The 19,872-nt window shown below is 37.3% G+C and overlaps 1 protein-coding gene across 8 annotated transcripts in view; it reads left to right on the forward strand.

The window, feature by feature from the left end:
* ZMYM4 (zinc finger MYM-type containing 4) overlaps positions 1-19,872 on the forward strand; it is a 159,101-nt gene that overhangs the window by 125,819 nt on the left and 13,410 nt on the right. For 7 of the 8 annotated variants that reach the window (XM_003891571.5, XM_009204639.4, XM_021944064.2 and 4 more), the window contains 12 exons: positions 1,085-1,257; positions 2,090-2,240; positions 3,961-4,101; positions 4,399-4,436; positions 5,363-5,507; positions 8,648-8,766; positions 9,472-9,643; positions 10,465-10,518; positions 10,918-11,097; positions 11,536-11,630; positions 16,955-17,126; positions 17,296-17,391. In XM_003891571.5, the coding sequence (XP_003891620.2) occupies positions 1,085-1,257; positions 2,090-2,240; positions 3,961-4,101; positions 4,399-4,436; positions 5,363-5,507; positions 8,648-8,766; positions 9,472-9,643; positions 10,465-10,518; positions 10,918-11,097; positions 11,536-11,630; positions 16,955-17,126; positions 17,296-17,391 (1,536 nt within the window). The remainder of the gene's footprint in view (positions 1-1,084; positions 1,258-2,089; positions 2,241-3,960; positions 4,102-4,398; positions 4,437-5,362; positions 5,508-8,647; positions 8,767-9,471; positions 9,644-10,464; positions 10,519-10,917; positions 11,098-11,535; positions 11,631-16,954; positions 17,127-17,295; positions 17,392-19,872) is intronic. The other variant, XM_021943984.2, reaches the window with a different exon arrangement.

Here is a 19,872-nt window from a genome sequence, read left to right on the forward strand (position 1 = left end):
AATGCAGAAGAATGTGATGTGAACAACATTTAACATCCTTAGGTTCCCCATTATTAGGTTGATGGGGACCTCAAAGATCTTCTAGTTCTTGTACTTATTTCTAAATGGAATGCCTTAAATTATGGTAATATTCTAAGGTTATACTTTTATTGTTTTAAACAGCCATTATTTTTCTGAATATAAATGGTTTGAATATGCAAATTAACATGTGGAAGATTGTTTTCCTTATTTAGATAACTATTCTGTATGTTTATAATGTTTTATTTTACTCTAAAGCGGTATTAAGTTAGCCTTCTAGAGCAAGGGCTTTCAAACCTTTTGATAACACAAAAGAAGAAATACATTTACACTGTGACCCGTATATTTTCACATACCTAAATAAAAATTTTGTTTTTTGAGACAGAGTCTTGCTCTGTCACCCAGGCTGGAATGCCGTGGAGCGATCTTGGCTCACTGCAACCTCTGCCTCCTGGGTTCAAGCGATTCTCTTGCCTCAGCCTCCAGAGTAGCTGGGATTACAGGCACCCGCCACCACACCTGGATGATTTTTGTATTTTTAGTAGAGACGGGGCTTCACCATGTTGGCCAGGCTGGTCTGGAACTCCTGACCTCAGGTGATCCACCCACCTTGGCCTCCCAGAGTGCTGGAATTACAGGTGGGAGTCACTATGCCTGGCCCCAAAAGTTTCATGAAATAAAACCAATGCAGTTTAATGCTTTCTCTTCTGTCCTATCCTGTCTTATATAATTTAAAACAAAAACAAAAACAAAACAAAACAAAAACTAGTATAGATAATCTACGTTGATCTCTTGATCTGTGAACTGGTCAGGACCCAAGTGTGAACATTTTGTCCTAGGCCACTTATTTTTCTTTTTTTGTTGTTTTTGTTTTTATTTGAGATGGGGTCTTGCCATGTTGCCCAGGCTGATCTCAAACTGCTGGGCTCAAGCAATCCTCCCGCCAGCCTCCCAAAGTGTTTGGATTACAGGTGTGAGCCACTGCACCCGGCCTGTCCTAGACCATTTAAAGATGCAGAAAACTAATATTTCTACCTAATTTAATTTTATCTTTCCTGATTTTTAGGTTGCAAATTGCTTTATAAACATGACTTGGCAAAACGCTGGGGAAATCACTGTAAAATGTGCAGTTATTGTTTACAGACATCTCCCAAATTGGTACAGAATAATTTAGGAGGGAAAGTGGAAGAGTTCTGTTGTGAAGAATGCATGTCCAAATATACAGTTTTGTTCTATCAGGTAAATAGAATTCACATTCCTGTGTTTTTCAAGCTAGGGCATAAATTATTCCCTTTTTAAATTTCATGTCATATAAAGGACAATTTAATTATTTAAAACTTTAAAGTATTAAATGTTTTATGCCTTCTAGCAATTAATATAAGATTTAGAAAGACTTTAATGTTATTGAAGTTTTCTTTCTTTTGTTTTTAATTTCCTGTAGGAGACATATCAGTCTTAAGACATTAGAACATTTAAACTTATAATTTTATTCATTTATTATTTAAATAAAGTGAATTTGTCTTCTGAAGTCTGAGGAAGATAGACCTTATTTTTATTTCACTTTGTTTTTTAATTGCTGTAGAGTGAAGTCTGTATGTTACATGTTTTTTAAAAAAAATTAGTATAAAATTAGCCGGGCGCGGTGGCTCACGCCTGTAATCCCAGCACTTTGGGAGGCTGAGGTGGGCAGATCACGAGGTCAGGAGTTTGAGACCATCCTGGCTAACATGATGAAACCCTGTCTATACTAAAAACACAAAAAAATTAGCTGGGCGTGGTGGCAGGCACCTGTAGTCCCACCTACTGGGGAGGCTGAGGCAGGAGAATGGCGTGAACCTGGGAGGTGGAGCTTGCAGTGAGCAGAGATTGCGCCACTGCACTCCAGCCTGGGTGACAGAGCGAGACTCCGTCTCAAAAAAACAAAAGGTATAAAATAATTGATAAAGACAAACTTTAATTTTGTGATCGAAATTCTAAGTTAATTTCCTCACTTGTTATGTGTGTCCTATTTTTGTCCTGTCAGACTGCAGATTATTTGTTTCTTACTCCTTGACTACCTTCTTTTTTTTAGATGGCCAAATGTGATGCTTGTAAGCGACAGGGTAAACTCAGTGAGTCCTTGAAATGGCGCGGGGAAATGAAACATTTCTGTAACCTGCTTTGTATCTTAATGTTCTGTAATCAGCAAAGTGTATGTGACCCGCCTTCACAAAATAATGCAGGTAAAATTAACCTTAAGTACTGAATGGAGTCTTTGGTCAATACTAGAAACTACTGTTCTTTTACAGATCAGGAACTGTGTAAACAGTTGTCATTAATTTCATGAAACCTCATTTTCCTTGTATTCAGTATCATTAACATTTAGTTTTTTTTTTGTTGAACACCTTAGATTAAAGCTGAGTAAAATGAGTTTTTTATTAAATAGGTTTCTTTGAGAATATTGAATCAAATAAACTCTGTAAGAACTGAAGTTTATGGGAAAGGATAACAGTTAATGGTTTGTAACTGAGTATAATTGGCTTCCTTAAAAAATCCTTTGAGACTACTTATAACAAAAGACATAAAGTCGAAATCACATGACCTTTTAAATATACCATATGCAGGCCAGGTGTGATGGTTCATGCCTGTAGTCCCACCACCTTTCGAATGCTGAGGTGGGAGGACGGCTTGAGGCCAGGAGTTCAAGGGTTCAGTGAGCTGTGACCACAGCACTGTAATCCCAGCTGGATGATAGAGTGAGACCCTGCCTTTAAAAAATTAAAATAAAATAAAACTATATGTCATGTCATGGGTGTGACTAGTTGGGGCCAGTGTCACGGGGCTGTAAAGGAATTTACCAAGAAAGTCATAGGTAAAGGCAGATTTATTAGAGAAAGTGTGAAAATATGTTGCAAGGTTTCAGTGAGCAGCACAGCAGAGAAGGGGAAGTCTGCAAAGAGGCAGGGGCTTGAGGGAAGTTTTATAAGGTCCTGCTGTAGGGAGCTACTTACAGAATGAAGCCATGCTCCATGCTCCTGGGGCTACCTGTAGGAGGCGATCTCTCAGAGTAATTACTCATTGTTCTCCCCGACCTGGTGCCCCTTCCTCTTTGTTGCTTACTTATCGTATCAGGACTTAACTTATCTTATCAAGACTACACACTGTGTGCAGAGTTAGGCCATTTTATCTCAGAAAATTTATTATTTAAAAACAAACAACACTAGTATCATCCTGAAAGTGAGAAGAATTTTAAGTATAGTCTCCTTACAAATAAAAGCAAAATCTATAAGAGCCTACTCCAAAACTTAAAAAAAAAAATTCTTTCTATATAAAGGCAAGATTTAAGAAAAACATTAGGCTTAATTGTCCATTAAACCTAACCTGTGATCTTCATTGGTATTGTGTGTTTGGGGATTTGCATTGTTGGTTGTTAAGTTAGACTATTTGTTGCATTTTCATGTAAAGATAAAGTAAATAGAAAACTTTCAAGTTTTACTAGTTAAAAAGTAGAAAACCAGGGCACGGTGGCTCACGCCTGTTACCACAGCACTTTGGGAGGCTGAGGCAGGCGGATCACGAGGTCAGGAGTTCGAGACCATCCTGGCCAACATGGTGAAACTCTGTCTCTACTAAAATACAAAAAATTAACTGGGCGTGGTAGTACACACCTGTAGTCCCAGCTACTTGGGAGGCTGAGGCAGGAGAATCGCTTGAACCCGGGAGGCAGAGGTCACAGTGAGCTGAGATCACGCCACTGCACTCCAGCCTGGGCGGCAGAGCAAGACTCTGTCTCCAAAAAAAAAAAAAGAAAAAAGAAAACCAAAACCCAGTTAATCCTACAGTGACTTTGCTCCAACAGAAATTACTCAAACCTGAAAACATTGTTTAACTTCCTTGCAATAGTTTCTGTGTAAGTACATATAAATCACATGAGGTTTCCTTATTTTTGTTTATTTTAATCAGCAAGTATTTCCATGGTTCAAGCTGCTTCAGCAGGACCCCCATCTCTGAGAAAAGATTCGACTCCAGTTATAGCCAATGTAGTATCATTGGCAAGTGCCCCTGCTGCTCAGCCCACAGTGAATTCTAACAGTGTCTTACAAGGTAGGCTTGATTGGAAAGCATTTATCTAGCCTATTTAGGTTGAATGCAGTGGTCCTCTAACTTCCTTTCATCAGGGATTATTTTCATACATTTGACACATTCATAATAGGAATGGTAGCTCGCTGCACAAATTTCATATCTCATCTTATACCTTAGAATTGCTAGTCTCTTCCATTGAATTAAATTAACACATGTTCTTCATATGAGGGTTTGTGTTTATGTACTGATAATCAATTTTTAATGCTAATGTTAAAACAATTGTAAAGATCCTAAATTTATGTTTTAATTTATATCAAGGTGCAGTTCCAACAGTAACAGCGAAAATCATTGGTGATGTAAGTTTTATTACTTTTATTGGTATTGTCACTGTATTTATTTTTCATTTTTGTACAGTATAAATATGTGTGAGCTAATTTGCCCACCTTTATTTATTATATGAAATAGATTTCATTAGCTCATTTAATCTTTGTTCAGGAATAGGATTTTCTGGCTATTTAAATAGGTCTTTTATGTACTTTAATATCTTTGAATGCTGGCTATGTAGTTACTAAAAGTTTTTTTTTAATTACACAAAATTGAAGTACATTGTACAGGATTTAGGCATGAAAGACTTTTGGATGTTTTGTGATGTACTCAGGTTATAAATAAAATATTTATAAAGTGTAGCTTATCCTCCCCCCAACCCAGTACAGATTATACTGTAAAAAAAAAAAAAAAACTTTTTTTTAACCCATTAATATTTTCTGCTTTGTCTCTTAAAAGAAGAAAATAAATAATGAGAAAAACTTATGACTGGAACAGTGGCATTTCTGAAGTGTTTCTCCAGGTTTCTGGGATAACTTTCACATTGTCTTTATTCAAGTTACTTAAATGATCATAAGTGATTCTGTTATTTCTAGTTATCCAAGTTATCTTGAATCTAAGTCCCCTGTGTCTTAATCGGGAAGTAAGAATTCTCATTTTAAACTTAGCCAACATTGTTATTGATCAACAATGTGTTACAATAGAAATAGCATTTTTCTTGGTAAATAGAAATTGTGATTAGAGACATGCAGAGTAATATATAGTTATTAAAACATTCCTTGATTACTATTAATATTTTAGGAGTATTGTATTTCTCATACATTTGGTTGAATATTTACTTGCTATGTCCTCCATGTAATTCCAATATGGCATTTCTTTTAAAATTGTAATATTTCTTGTAATTACAGCGATATTTTAAAAATGTTTTTGGTTTCTAATTTGTTTTTTTTTTTACTAGGCAAGTACTCAAACAGATGCCCTGAAACTGCCACCTTCCCAACCTCCAAGGCTTTTGAAGAACAAAGCTTTATTATGCAAACCCATCACACAGACTAAAGCCACTTCTTGCAAACCACATACCCAAAACAAAGAATGCCAGACAGGTATGTTCCTTGGTCTTTCTTTCTTTATTAATTTTTTAAGGGAAAGAAATGTAGGATTTACTTACATTGCATACCTGCTATTTCCTAGGTGATGTATTTGGTTGTTTGTGTACATTGCCCAGTTTAGTAGTTCTCACAGCATCCCTGTGAGTTAGGTATTTTCCTCATCTGAGGCTTAACAAGTTGGGTCAAAGAGAAGGAAGTTAATCAGTGATACATACCGTGAGCAAGTCATTTAATTCTCTTATTAATGACAATGTTATATTATAGAATGAGCATAAGGTTTGGAATTATGTGGACAGGCTTCTAGGAAGTGCTATTGTTTTACAGTGTGACCTTAGGTTTGAACTACTCCATAGTCTCTTTTGGCTACTCCACACTGTTTCAAATGAAGTCAGTTCCTTTTGAGAGAGCTTCAGAGCTTTTTGTTTGTTTGTGTATTTGTTTTTAATGAACTGTCCCCCCCCCACCCAGGTAGAACCTCTGAGCCACCTCTGTGGATGCTGGGCAGGGTGGTAGTCTCTGGCCTTCTTGGCTTGCCTCTCCTGGCATGAAACTTCTGTCCTACAAGTGAGCTGGGGTGAAGGTGATCAGGATCCCAGTGTTCTTGGCCTGCTTTTTTTAGGGTAGAGCCTCCATCCAGTGGATGGAAACTGGGTGAAGGGAAGCCCCTGACTTCTTGCCCGTACTCACCAGGAATTTAGCCTCTTCAGCTTTCAGCTGGCGGGGATGAGAAATGCTTGTGGCCTACCATTCCTGATGAGAAACGGTAACACTTGATTGGAAGCTGAGGGGAGGGAAGCCCATTTTTATTGGCCACAGCTACCCAGAGTGGAGTTTCTGTCAATCTGAGCTGAGTTGAGCTGGCGTGATAAAGCCTGTGATGGCTGAAATGTCAGACTCTCACTGTTCTTACCAAATTTTAAACAGATTTTCTTGAATAAATGTTTCTTCATTTGGTATATGCCTTTAGGACAATTTCCCAAGAATTTAAATGTCTGTTTTTAAATCGTTTTCACCCTCTTTGCTTGTTTCACTAAGGAATAGATCTTTGTAGCTCCTCATGCTGCCATCAAAAAGTCCTGGAATTTTGGCCGATTGTGGTGGCTCACACCTATAATCCCAGCAGTTTGGGAGGCTGAGGCGGGAGTATCACTTGAACCCAAGAGTTGAAGACCAGCACGGGCAACATAGCGAGACCATCTCTACTAAAAATTTTTTTTCTTTGAGATGGGGTCTAGCTCTGTCGCCCAGGCTGCGGAGTGCAGTGGCACGATCTTGGCTTACTGCAAGCTCCGCCTCTCAGGTTCACGCCATTCTCCTGCCTCAGCCTCCTGAGTAGCTGGGACTACAGGTGCCCGCCACCGCGCCCAGCTCATCTTTTTGTATTTTTAATAGAGACGGGGTTTCACCATGTTAGCCAGGATGGTCTCGATCTCCTGACCTGGTGATCTGCCTGCCTCGGCCTCCCAAAGTGCTGGGATTACAGGCATGAGCCACCGTGCCCGGCCTCTACTAAACATTTTTTAAAAGTCCCAGAATTTTTATACTAGAAAGAGATTCTTGATTTCTAGAGCTGCAGGGCTATCCTGTCAGCCACTGCTTCTCAAAGATTAGTATGCACATGAATCATCCAGGAATTTTACTAAGTAGATTCTTATTCAGTGAGGCCTGAGATTTTGCATTTCATATAAGCTCCCAGGTAGAGTTCAGTGCTTCTGGTCCATGGAGCACACCAAAATAGCAAGGCTATAAATGATTTAGTTCTTTTTTTTTTTTTTTTTAAATCAATAGCAGTTTATTTAGTATTATGTAGTTTGGTTATCAATGTTTCTAAATTAAGTAACAATTTTTTAATGTCCGCTGTATTATGTAAAGTTTATTGGCCAAGTGTGGTGCCTCATGCCCATACTTCCAGCACTTTGGATAGCTGAGGCGAGAGGATCACTTGAGCCCAGGAATTCAAGACCAGCCTGGGCAATATAGTGGGACCCCCATCTGTTAAAAAAAAAAAAAAATTATGCCATATTATTTTCCCACTTCTAACTGTAGTCAAATTGTTAGCTTTTCTCTTTCTGTCCCTAGCATTACCTTTCTCCTAGATTAATGATTTTACACTTATCTACCATATTCTCTGACACATAGAAAGGATTCTATATGCTCCTTGACTTATAATGTTGTACCCATCATATGTTAAAAAAAAATCATCAGTCAAAAATGCGTTTAATATGCCCAACCTCCAGAACATCATAACTAGGCCTAGGCTATTTTAAACATACCGAGAACTCTTACAGTAGCCTACAGTTGGGCAAAATCATCTAACACAAAGCTTATTTTATAATAAAGTTTTGAATACCATGTAATTTATTCAGTGCTATACAGAAGTATGGTATATACTTGTTTTTGCACCATCATAAAATTGAAAAATCCTGTATTGAATCATCGTTAAGTTGGGGACTGTCTGGGTAAATAATGGAATAAGTCCTCTGTCTTGCTACTTTCTCCAAGTTTTTTTCCAAGTTCTGTTTCATCCTTTTAATACTTAGAACATCTGCTATATATATTTATTCTTTTTTGGAGGTATCATAACCTAGAGTAGTCTCCCATCATCTTAGCTCTACATATTATAATTGCCTCCTATTTTAACAGTTGATATATTTTTATTCAGTGCTGAAATTGTTGCCAAATTAATCTTTTTGATGTCATTTTCGTCACTACTCTGTGTTAAAAAAATCTTCAGTATCTCCCCACTATCTACTACAAATGATTTTGAAATGTGCCTTATAGCATGACTGAAATGGCCCCTCCCTATTCAGCCTCCTCTTTAGCAAGTGGTTTTCCATGCCTATATTCTAGGATCCCTGTTTCAATCCTTTCGATTTATCCATCTAAATTATATCCTGCATTCATTTGCTCCTCACATCACTGATATTTGTTACCCACTTTTTGTCAGTGCTGTACTCAAGATTTTTTTTTTTTTTCTGGCTACTTTAGTTATTTCTCCTTTGTAAGAACTCCTATAGTGTCGCAGGTCACTCTTATTTTGAACTATAAACCTCCATAAGCTTTTTATTTTGAAATCTTATTAAAATATTTCTAACCTTGTTTGCTTTTTGTGATTTTGTTGTTGTTACTGTTAGAAGACACTCCAAGTCAGCCCCAGATTATTGTGGTGCCAGTTCCCGTACCAGTGTTTGTTCCCATACCTCTTCATCTTTATACTCAATATGCTCCAGTCCCATTTGGAATTCCAGTTCCAGTGAGTAATCATTTAGAGATTAAAGCTAATTTAGCATGCATTTTCCTCAATTAAAATTGTATAATTCTGTGAAGAAAGTTTTCATTTGTTGGTAAAATATATCTGCTTCTGATTGGCTGTTATCATATTACCATTATTACTTAACATGGATTATATAAATGACTGCTTTTATTTGTACCCACCCTTCTCAGAAAAGGTTATGATGTAGCTTTTTAAAAAAGTTACATGCACAATGAGACCACTCAAATAGAAAAAGATCAGAAATGGTGTGTGTTGAAATCCTGGATTCTAGTAAGGGTGAAAAGAATACTGTGATTTACATAATTCTCATTTTTGATTAAAGAAAATATATTTTTTAATTACAAATTTATTTTTCCCAGGTACTGAGTCCTTAAAGGAAACAGTTATAAGAAAATTGTGAGAAATACAAGCAAAAACAACAAAAACAAAATGCAAGTGTGTTATAGAATTATTCTTTTAGAGGATTCAGAGACATAATTGGTTGAGTGTCCAAAGCACTTATCAAAATTTTATTTAAATGGCTCTAGTCTTATAAAAGCAAACTAGCAAGACTATTTTAGTCATTAGCAATGAATATATTCTAAATTTGTTTACTATTTTAATACCTAAATCATCTCACAAATCATACTTTTGACTACAAACCTGTTGCCTAAGAAAGCCTTCAGTCTATCCTTGGTCTTTCAGATGCCCGTCCCTATGCTTATTCCATCTTCAATGGATAGTGAAGATAAAGTTACAGAGAGTATTGAAGACATTAAGGAAAAGCTTCCCACACATCCATTTGAAGCTGATCTCCTTGAGATGGCAGAAATGATTGCAGAAGATGAAGAGAAGGAGAAGACTCTGTCTCAGGGAGGTTGGTATAATCTTTAAAAGCAAAGAAAGAAAAAACACATTTTATACATTTTCAGGTGACTCAAGTAATTTTAAGTATAAGACAGGGTGTTTCTTAAATCTTTATTGTCTGTGAATACCAAGCCTCTGGGGTTGATTATACTTTTTAGTGCTTCTGAAAGCTCTTACTGTTTTTATGAAGGAAAACCAAGTATTAGTATTCAATTATTTTCCAATATTATCTCTCTAATTGAAGCCATGGTCCCCGCATAAGAATTCCTGTTAGATAATAACCAGCATGCTGGTAGAGGGTAAATAGAACCTTAGGATGGAAAACCATTTGGCTCAAAATAACTGATAGATAGATCTCATACTACTAGTGTGGAATCATGATAAAAACAATTGTTAACGTTTTGTGTGCTTGCCATACTCTAGGCATTGTGCTCGGTGCATTGTGTGCCTTGACCCATTCAGTCTTCATGACAACCTTATGGGGTGGGGAGGGGGTACTATGTACCTCAAATTTCTGATCTAGAAAGTAGGATGTTAGACTTGCCTTGGTTGTGCAGTCCAGAAGTGGTGGAACCGGAACTTGAATCCAGATACATTTGACTCCAAAGCACATGATACTAACCAGAATCCCCATTAACAGTGGTAATCTGTTTAACTGCATTCATTTATTCCTAGTGTCTAGTTTTGTTAATGAATTATTCTTTCTGCATATGAAATCTGTTTACTTAGAACTCTGTAGTATGATTGATGTATATAGTGCAGTCATTTCATTTGAGATATAATTTGTTGTCTATACATATAAATTATTTATGTGCTTTTCTTTTTCTTTAGAGTCTCAAACTTCTGAACAGGAACTCTTTCTAGACACCAAGATATTTGAAAAAGGTTTGTAGTTGAAAATATGTTTTGATTTTTAGAAATACTACCCTCTGTTAGTAATAGAAACCTATAAAATATTAGTACACTTGGATTTAATATTTGTAATTTTAACTATTTGTAAGGGGGGTATCAGATGTCTATGAAGTGTATTAATTTGTAGTGGGAATAATAAAAGCCACCTCAAATGTTTGTTTTAAAAATTAATTGAGATAAGGCTTTCAAGTGCCTACCAAAAATATGAATCCAGTTCTTTGAGGCTGATGAACAAGTTACTTCATTCTTGATTGTATAATTGTCCATCAACCATATCTAATTTTTTGGTATTTAGGGGTTCAGGAAGTTTTCCGAGCATGTCAAGATGAGGCTATTATTTTATTTTGAGGGCTTGTTATCTATATATTTCAGACCAAGGAAGTACATACAGTGGTGATCTTGAATCAGAGGCAGTGTCTACTCCACATAGCTGGGAGGAAGAGCTGAATCACTATGCCTTAAAGTCAAATGCTGTGCAAGAGGCTGATTCAGAATTGAAGCAGTTCTCAAAAGGGGAAACTGAACAGGACCTGGAAGCAGATTTTCCATCAGGTTTGTGTACAGTAACCTGTCCACTGAAAAGTTTTTATTTTAGAAGATTGGTACAATTCTGAATTGACACTATTAAGCAGTGCCAATTGTTATTGATAATAACAGCGTAATGTGTTAAGAGGTCATAATCTAGAGCACAAATAGCCCCTGGCTTTGTAGGTGTTAATTTGTACCTTCTTGGTCTTATAAGTGGTTAATATGGTTAAAATTATTTTTAACCTTCCCCATAGTAGCCATGTAAGAGGTTTTCTTGATTGCTAATGAAGTTGTCATTTATGCACTATATCCTTGGTTTAAATCTATAAGTGGAATTCTTATTTTATCACAAACAAACTAATGAATATAGTGATGATTACCCATATTACTTTCCTAGTCTAAGTCTTCATTTAAATTTGTGAGTTATTTACCTCACGTTGTACTTTCTGCTGATTATTATAGAATCCTTTGACCCACTTAATAAAGGCCAGGGAATCCAGGCACGTTCCCGAACAAGACGACGACACAGAGATGGCTTCCCCCAACCCAGACGAAGAGTAAGCTGCAGCTTAACTTTTCTAGACTTTTCTTTCCTTCATTCTACAAGCATTATTTAGTTCCTGCTGCTTTCAAAACTCTGTAACAGCCAGAGTCAGGTAGTTCCATATGTTATTTTGCAGCCTGGTAATTTTATACTTTTGTTTTTTGAATTCAAGAACCATGTATTTTATTTACATTTCTTTCAGTAGGAACTTTTTTTGTTGTTTCTATAGTTAAGGGTTTTCTTTTGTATTCCTTTGTTTACTTTAAAAAGCTTTTTATAATTCTTCTATATGCTTTTATCTTTTTGAATAACCTCTAAATTTAGCTCTTTTTACATGTTATAATACTGAGTACTTTGGGAGGCCAAGTCGGGCAGATCACAAGGTCAGGAGATGGAGACCATCCTGGCTAACATGGTGAAATCCCATCTTTACTAAAAATACAAAAAATTAGCCAGGCGTGGTGGTGGGCGCCTGTAGTCCCAGCTACTCAGGAGGCTGAGGCAGGAGAATGGCCTGAACCCGGGAGGTGGAGCTTGCAGTGAGCCAAGATTGGGCCACTACACTTCAGCCTGGGTGACAGAGTAAGACTCCGTCTCAAAAAATAAAAATAAAAAATAAAAATAAAGAATACTGAGTAGTTCACTATTTTTATAGTATAGTAAAATGGTGAAGTTCACATGGCTGTTTTTCACATTGACAGGGCTTTCCTATACAAAGTTGAAAGAATAATAGCTTTATTTTTAAAATTACCACCACAATCATGAACAATTCCACTTAACAAGAAGTTCCACTATGACCTTTTGCAGTCGGCCCCTCTGGCTGCTGAGAACCACCGATCTGCTGTACAGATTGATGCACAATGCCACTGCTTTGCCTTTTCTGAAATTTCACATGAATGGAATCCTATAATATGTAGTCTTCTGTGTTTAAATTCTTTTACTTAGCATAATGTTTTTGAGATTCATCCATGTTATTTCATGTCCCGGTAGTTGATTCCTTTTTATTTCTGAGTAGTATTTCATTATATGGACAAACTATAATTTGTTCAGCTGTTTAACAGGTGATAAAAATTTGGGTTGTTTCCAGATTGGGGCTATTTTGAATAAAACTCAAAATGTTATGAGCATCTTAGTATCAATCTTTGTGTGAACATATGTTTTCATTTCTCTTGAGGAAAAAGATCTAGGAATGAGATTGCTAGGTTTTATGCTATGTGTATTTTTAACTTTATAAGAAAGCTGCCAGACTGTTTTCCAAAGGAGATGTACCATTTTGCAGTCCCACCAGCAATGTATGAGAGAGTTCCATCTGCTCCATGACTTTGCTAACACTTGGTATTGTTGATTTTAAATTTTAGCCATTCTAGTCAATGTATAGTGGTACCTCATTATGGTTTTAATTTGTTTTTCCCTAATGATTAATGATGTTGAGAATCTTTCAATGTATGTATTTGCCATTCATGTGTCTTCTTGGTAAAGTGTTTATTCACAGTTTTTGCACATTTTTTTGTTTTCATTTTTTTATTGGGTTGGTTGTCATCTTGCTGAGTTGTAAGTGTTCTTTACTGTGGACATAATTTCTTTATCAAATCAGTTTGGTCCTGTTTTGTTGCTTCCTTTTTTATTTTCGTAATGATGAGTAGTAGATTTTGATTTTGAGGAAGTTCCTTTTATCAATTTGTTATTTTATGGATCATGCTTTTTAATACCTCATCTAAAAATGTTTGCATAACTCATAGTAACTAACACATTCTCTTACATTTTCTTCTAGAAGTTTTATAGTTTTAACTTTTATGTTTGTGATCTATTTTGAGGTAATTTTTATGTATGAGTTGTGGCAAGGGTCAAGGTTCATTTTTTGCATATGGACATCCAGTTGTTCCAGCACTGCCCTTGAAAAAGACTATTCATTCCCCATTGAATTACATTGGCAACTCTGTTAAAAGTCAATCATATATGTATGTGTCAGCCTGTTTCTGAAACTCTCTATTCTGTTCTATTGACTTATATGTCTATTTTTGTACCAGTACCAACTGTCCTGACTACTGCGATTTTACAGCAAGTCTGGAACTTAAGAGTGTAAATCCTCCAGCTTTGTTCTTCTTAAAATTGTCATTTGCATGTCCATATACATTTTAGAATCAACTTGTCAATTTCTTTAAAAAAAAAAATGCCTGCTAGAATTTCAGTTGGGGCTGTCCTGAATCCAGAGAGAGATAATTGACATCTTAGTAATTTTGATTCTTCTAATCTGGAAACATGGTATAGTCCTCCATTACAAGTCTCCTTATATTCTGTTAAGTTTCTCTCATAAGTATTTAAGATATTTTGATGCTGTTGTAAATAGTATTATTTTTAAATTTCATTTTTCACTGAGCACAGTGATCATACCTGTAATCCTAGTACTTTGGGAGGCTAAGGCAGAAGGATTGCTTGAGCTCAGGAGTTTGAGACCAGCCTGGGCAATATAGTGAGACCCCATCTCTACTAAAAATTTTAAAAATTAGCTGGGCATGGTGACACATGCTGGTGGTCCCAGCTACTTGGAGGGCTAAGCTGGGAGAATTGCTTGAGCCTAGGGGGTCGAGGCTGCAGTAAGCCCTGATCGTGCCATTGCACTGTAGTCTGGGCGACAGAGCGAGACCCTGTCTCAAAAAAAAGAAAAACTATTTCATTTTTCGTGTTTCTTACTAGTATATAGAAATATAGATAATTTTTTCTTCTACGATATTTATCTTAGAAATAAAAGAAGAAATATAGGTAATTTTCATGTCTTTACTTTGTGTCCTGTAACTTTGCTCAACTAAAATTGTTAGGATTTGCTACTTAGACAATCATTTTATCTGTGAATAAAGACAGTTTTACTTTTTCCTTTGTAATCTGAATGCATTTTCTTTCCTTCTTTTTCTTGTTTTATTGAACTAGCTAGTATCTTCAGTACAATGTTGAATATTAGTAGTGAGAGCAGACCTTTTTGCCTTATTGCTAACCTTACGGTGAAAAAAGTCTTGCAACAGTAAGTATGATGTTACCTATAGGTTTCTCGTAGGTGATTTCTATCAGGTTGAGGAAGTTCCCTTCCCCTCCTAATTCGCTGAAAGTTTTTAAAATCATGATTGGGTATTGAACTTCCTCAGATGGATTTCTTGCATCTTTTGAGGTGATTATCTGGTTTTCCTTTTTTTAAGTCTGTTACAATGGTGAAATACATTGATTTTTCTTGAATGATTAACCTTCCATTCCTGGGATAAACCCTGCTTTTTTCTGTATTTATTATTTTTCTGTGTTGCTGGATTTGGTTTGCTAATATTCTGTGAAGGTTTTTTGTTGTTGTTGTTTTGTTTTGAGACGGAGTCTTGCGCTGTCACCCAGGATGGAGTGCGATGGCGTGATCTCAGCTCACTGCAACCTCCACCTCCTGGGTTTAAGCAGTTCTCCTGCCTCAGCCTCCCAAGTAGCTGGAATTACAGGCGCCCACCACCATGCCTGGATAATTTTTGTATTTTTAGTAGAGACAGGGTATCACCATGTTGGCCAGGCTGGTCTTGAACTCCTGGTCTCAAGTGATCCATGCACCTCACCCTCCCAAAGTGCTAGGATTACAGGCATGAGCTGCTGCGGCTGGTCCTGTGAAGATTTTAAGTGTCCCTGTTCAAGACAGATATTTATCTGTACTTTATGACTGGTTTTGGTATCAGGGTAATGATGACGTTATAAAATTAGTTAACATTTCTTTTTCTTCTATTTTCTGAAGTACAATTTGTATAATTTCTTTAACTATGATAGAATTTCACTTTGATGGAATTTATTCCATCTGGGAATGGAGTATTTGTGGGAAGGTTATAAGCTATAAATGCTATTTCTATGGCTGTTTAGGTTATCTGTTTCTTCTAGAGTAAGCTTAATTAATCTTTCAAGAAGTTTGTCCATTTCATCTAAGTTGTTTAATTTATTGGCATGAGAGTCACAAGTGATCCACCTGCCTCAGCCTCCCACAGTGTTGGGATTACAGGCGTGAGCCACTGCACTCAGCTTGGGTTTTAATTTGGATTTCCTTTTCTGGTTTTTGGTTTGTTTGTTTTTAGATAGGGTCTCCACTCAGTTACCCAGGCTGGAGTGCAGTGGCATAATCATGGCTCACTGCAGCCTCAACCTCCCGGGCTCAGGTGATCCTTCCACCTCAGACTCCCAGGTAGCTGGGACTACAGATGTGTGCCACCATGCCTGGCTAATTTTTTAATTTTTTGTAGAGATAGGGTCTTGCCATGTTGCCCAGGCTGATCTTGAACTCCTGGGCTCAGTCTGCCCACTCAGGCCTCCCAGAGTGCTGGCGTTACAGGTATGGGCCATTGCACTTGGCCTGCCTTTTCTAGTTTCTTAATATAGAAGCTTAGGTTATGGATTATACACTTTTAAATAATTTTCTTATTGAAACATTTTAATACTACAAATGTCCCTTTAAGTACTGTTTTAGTTCCATCACAGAAATTTTGGTAAATTTTATTTTCATTTTTCTTTAAGTTCAAAATGTTTTGTGATTGCATGTGTCCTTTCTTCTTTGACCCATAGAGCTGTTTAATTTATGATTTTGGAGGATTTTTTTGGACATCAGTGCATCATTGGTTTCTATTTTAATTTCATTGTAGTTAGATAATTTGTTGAGGCTTGTTTTATAGCACAGAATATGATCTGTTTACATGTTTCATTAAATAGACTTGAGTGGTAATAATAGTGATTCATACCTGATTAGGTGAGTCTATATCTGGAACATAGTAAATACCCAAATGTTAGTGACTATTACAGTGTGCTCGTCTACATTTAAACTTTTTCTTTCTTCTTTCCTCATATGGATTGGATTAAATAATCTCTAAGGCCCTTTTTTGCTCTAAGAACTCCGAATCTTTTTTTTTTCTTTTTTTTTTTTTTGAGACGGAGTCTCACTCTGTCGCCCAGGCTGGAGTGCAGTGACGTGATCTCGGCTCACTGCAACCTCCACCTCCCGGGTTCACCACATTCTCTTGCCTCAGCCTCCCGAGTACCTGGGACTACAGGCGCCCACCACCACGCCTGGCTAATGTTTTGTATTTTTAGTAGAGACGGGGTTTCACTGTGTTAGCCAGGATGGTCTCGATCTCCTGACCTCGTGATCCGCCCACCTCGGCCTCCCAAAGAGCTGGGATTACAGGCATGAGCCACTGTGCCCAGCCAGAATCTTTAGGATATAAAACTAAATTCTATATTATACAAATGTGTATACCCCTTCCAGCTTTGAGATCCCTGACTCTTAAAAATCCAAAACTAAATTTTATGTTCTGTAAATTTTTGGAATTCTTACAGGGACGGAAGAAGTCTATAGTGGCTGTGGAGCCCAGGAGTCTTATTCAAGGAGCCTTTCAAGGCTGCTCAGTGTCCGGGATGACACTGAAGTACATGTATGGGGTAAATGCTTGGAAGAACTGGGTTCAGTGGAAAAATGCCAAGGAAGAGCAGGGGGATCTAAAATGTGGAGGTAAGTGCACAGCATGAATTGTGTCTTGATTTAGGCAGGGGGAAATAGACAGATAAGCTACTGAAAAGGGATACATTTTAGGTCAGAAGCCCTATAAAACTGGTTTGGGCTTTACTTAATTTTTTCTGCATTTGTTTTTAAACTTTTCTTTTGTTTCTCTCCTTGTCAGGGGTTGAACAGGCCTCATCTAGCCCACGTTCTGACCCCTTAGGAAGTACTCAAGACCATGCACTCTCTCAAGAATCCTCAGAGCCAGGCTGTAGAGGTAAAATGTGTTTCTCTCCATTTGGTATGAATTATTTATATGATTATTGCCGATTTAAATTTGTAAGTTGAATATTTAAAATTATTTAAAATTTGGAGTTTTAGAGAAATTAATCTTAACCCGTTTTAAGGAGGTCGTTATAAGGGTAAGGTTATGTCTTCTGATCTTGAGCTTATTATGCAAATATAAGGAATTTTGTTTCATTTTTGATGCTGTGCAAGTGCCTCAAAATACATCTTCTTGAGCCCTGCGTCTGTATAGTAATCCATGTGGAGCCCAGTATTGTTTTTTTGGTTTTTTTTAAAAAGAAAAAGACCTGGAAAATAGGAATTTTTCCTTATAGTGAGATCTATATAACTGACAATGTTTGTGTGTTTCACTTCAGCTGCCAGGAAATTTGGGATTACGTGAACATTTCAAATAAATCAATAGTATATAATTTTAAGGCCCACATTAGTTTTCATTTTTCACTACTTTTGACACCCTATTCTAAATTTTTGTTTCACTTTATCTTTTGCTTTTAATTTGTGTTTTATGTAAGATACTTGTACAATCTTTATGGAATGAGATGGGGCAGAATGGATGAATATATCCATGTAACTTGATTTTATTCCACTTTCCAACTATACCTTCTTTCTGTCTTAAACCTAGGTGATGATATGCACTCTTGGCTTCACTCTAGTCTACCCTGTTGGTTTTGGGGCACATGTAACTGTCCTTATTGAAACACTTAGTTGCTGCTGTGGGCAGTGACTAACTTGTTGAGTTCCTTTAGATCAAGTATAATTTGTCTCTCCAAAGCTATGTAAATACACTCCTGTTGTGGAGATTTACTAGGCCATTAACCACCTAGTAGTATGTTTTAAGTTAAAAGAGCAACCTGCTGGGTGCAGTAGCTCATACTTGTAATCCCAGCACTGTAGGAGGCTGAAGCAGGAGGATCTCTTAAGCCCAAAAGTTCTGAGGCTGCAGGGAGCTACAGTTGCACCATTGCACTCCAGCCTGAGCATCAGAGCGAGACCCTGTCTCTAAAAAACATAAAAATAAAACAAAAAAAGCTGGGAAAGGGTGATAGTTCAAATGGAGAGGTAATACTGCTTTAGACTACTAAGCCTAAATGCAGTTGTTACAGGGGATGGCAACCCATTTCTACCACTCTTTCACTGAGAAAATACTTACTGAATATCTCTTACATAGCAGGTATGAAGCTAGGAGCTAGGGTGAAAAAGTCAAACGTGGTCTGTGCGCTCATGAAATACCGCTTGCTTTAACTAAAACCAACTCACAGGAGCCATGTGTATGTAATCTTATCTAAATGCAGAAGAGCAATGACTACAAAGGGTGTTTTAATCTTGGCCCCACAATGTGGATCAACATCTTGTAGTAGGACCTCTACAGATCAAATTGGATAACTCCCCTGCTCAAAATTTATTCAGCTCATTGTCTGCAGTCTTAATATGAGAAATGAGGCTGATCACGATCTGCCCTCGCCTACCCTTCTTGCCTTGTCCTATACACCTAAGTCCCCTAAACCTTTTCAGCCTGTGACCTAGCAAAGGGAATACTGTATTCTAGCATTTCCAAAGGCAAGAGGGTGTTATTCATTATTTGAGGTGTTCTGTATTCAAATAAATATGAGCTGAAGAAAGTTAAACAGCTGGTCCGGTGTAGTGGCTCACACCTGTAATCCCAGCACTTTGGGAGGCCGAGGCGGGCGGATCACCAGAGGTCAGGAGTTTGAGACCAGCCTGACCAACATGGAGAAACCCCGTCTCTACTAAAAATACAAAATTAGCTAGGCATGGTGGCGCATGCCTGACTCCCAGCTACTCGGGAGGCTGAGGTAGGAGAATCGCTTGAACCCAGCAGGTGGAGTTGCAGTGAGCCGAGATTGTGCCATTGCACTCCAGCCTGGGCAATAAAAGCAAAACTCCATCTCAAAAAAAAAAAAAAAAAAAAAGAGAGAAAGTTGAATAGCTTTCTTTTTTGCAGATATACTCAGAGCCTTTAATGTGCCATTAAGTACTGTGAATTCTTCAGAGACAAATATAGTGTCTTGTGTTTTCTGAATATCAAATCTTAGAAACCCAGTGTTCTCCAGCTCTCACATAAGACTAGTGTTTTGTGGACTATACTTTGGGAAGCCTTTTTGTGTATCCTCAGATTGGAATTCTTTACCTATCTACCTGTTTAACTCTTCCTCACCTTTTGAAGTCTAGCTCCAATGTCACGTTTCCCAGAATCTAACCTGATTCTTCCCTGTTGGATAGCCCTCATTTGCTTTCATAGAATGCCATTTAAAGAAAGCCTCTGTCATAGCACGTATTGCACCACATGCACTGGTCTTTATTTCCCTAACTGAAGTAGACTTGAGATCAGAATCTGTCTTTAATCCATATGCCCACTAGTCTGCACCACAGTGCCTGGGGCACAGTAGCGTTCAATGTTTATTCAGTTAATCAAGTAATGCTACTATGTTTG

Source organism: Papio anubis, chromosome 1 (assembly GCF_008728515.1).
Source record: "Papio anubis isolate 15944 chromosome 1, Panubis1.0, whole genome shotgun sequence".
Classification (NCBI taxonomy): domain Eukaryota; kingdom Metazoa; phylum Chordata; class Mammalia; order Primates; family Cercopithecidae; genus Papio; species Papio anubis.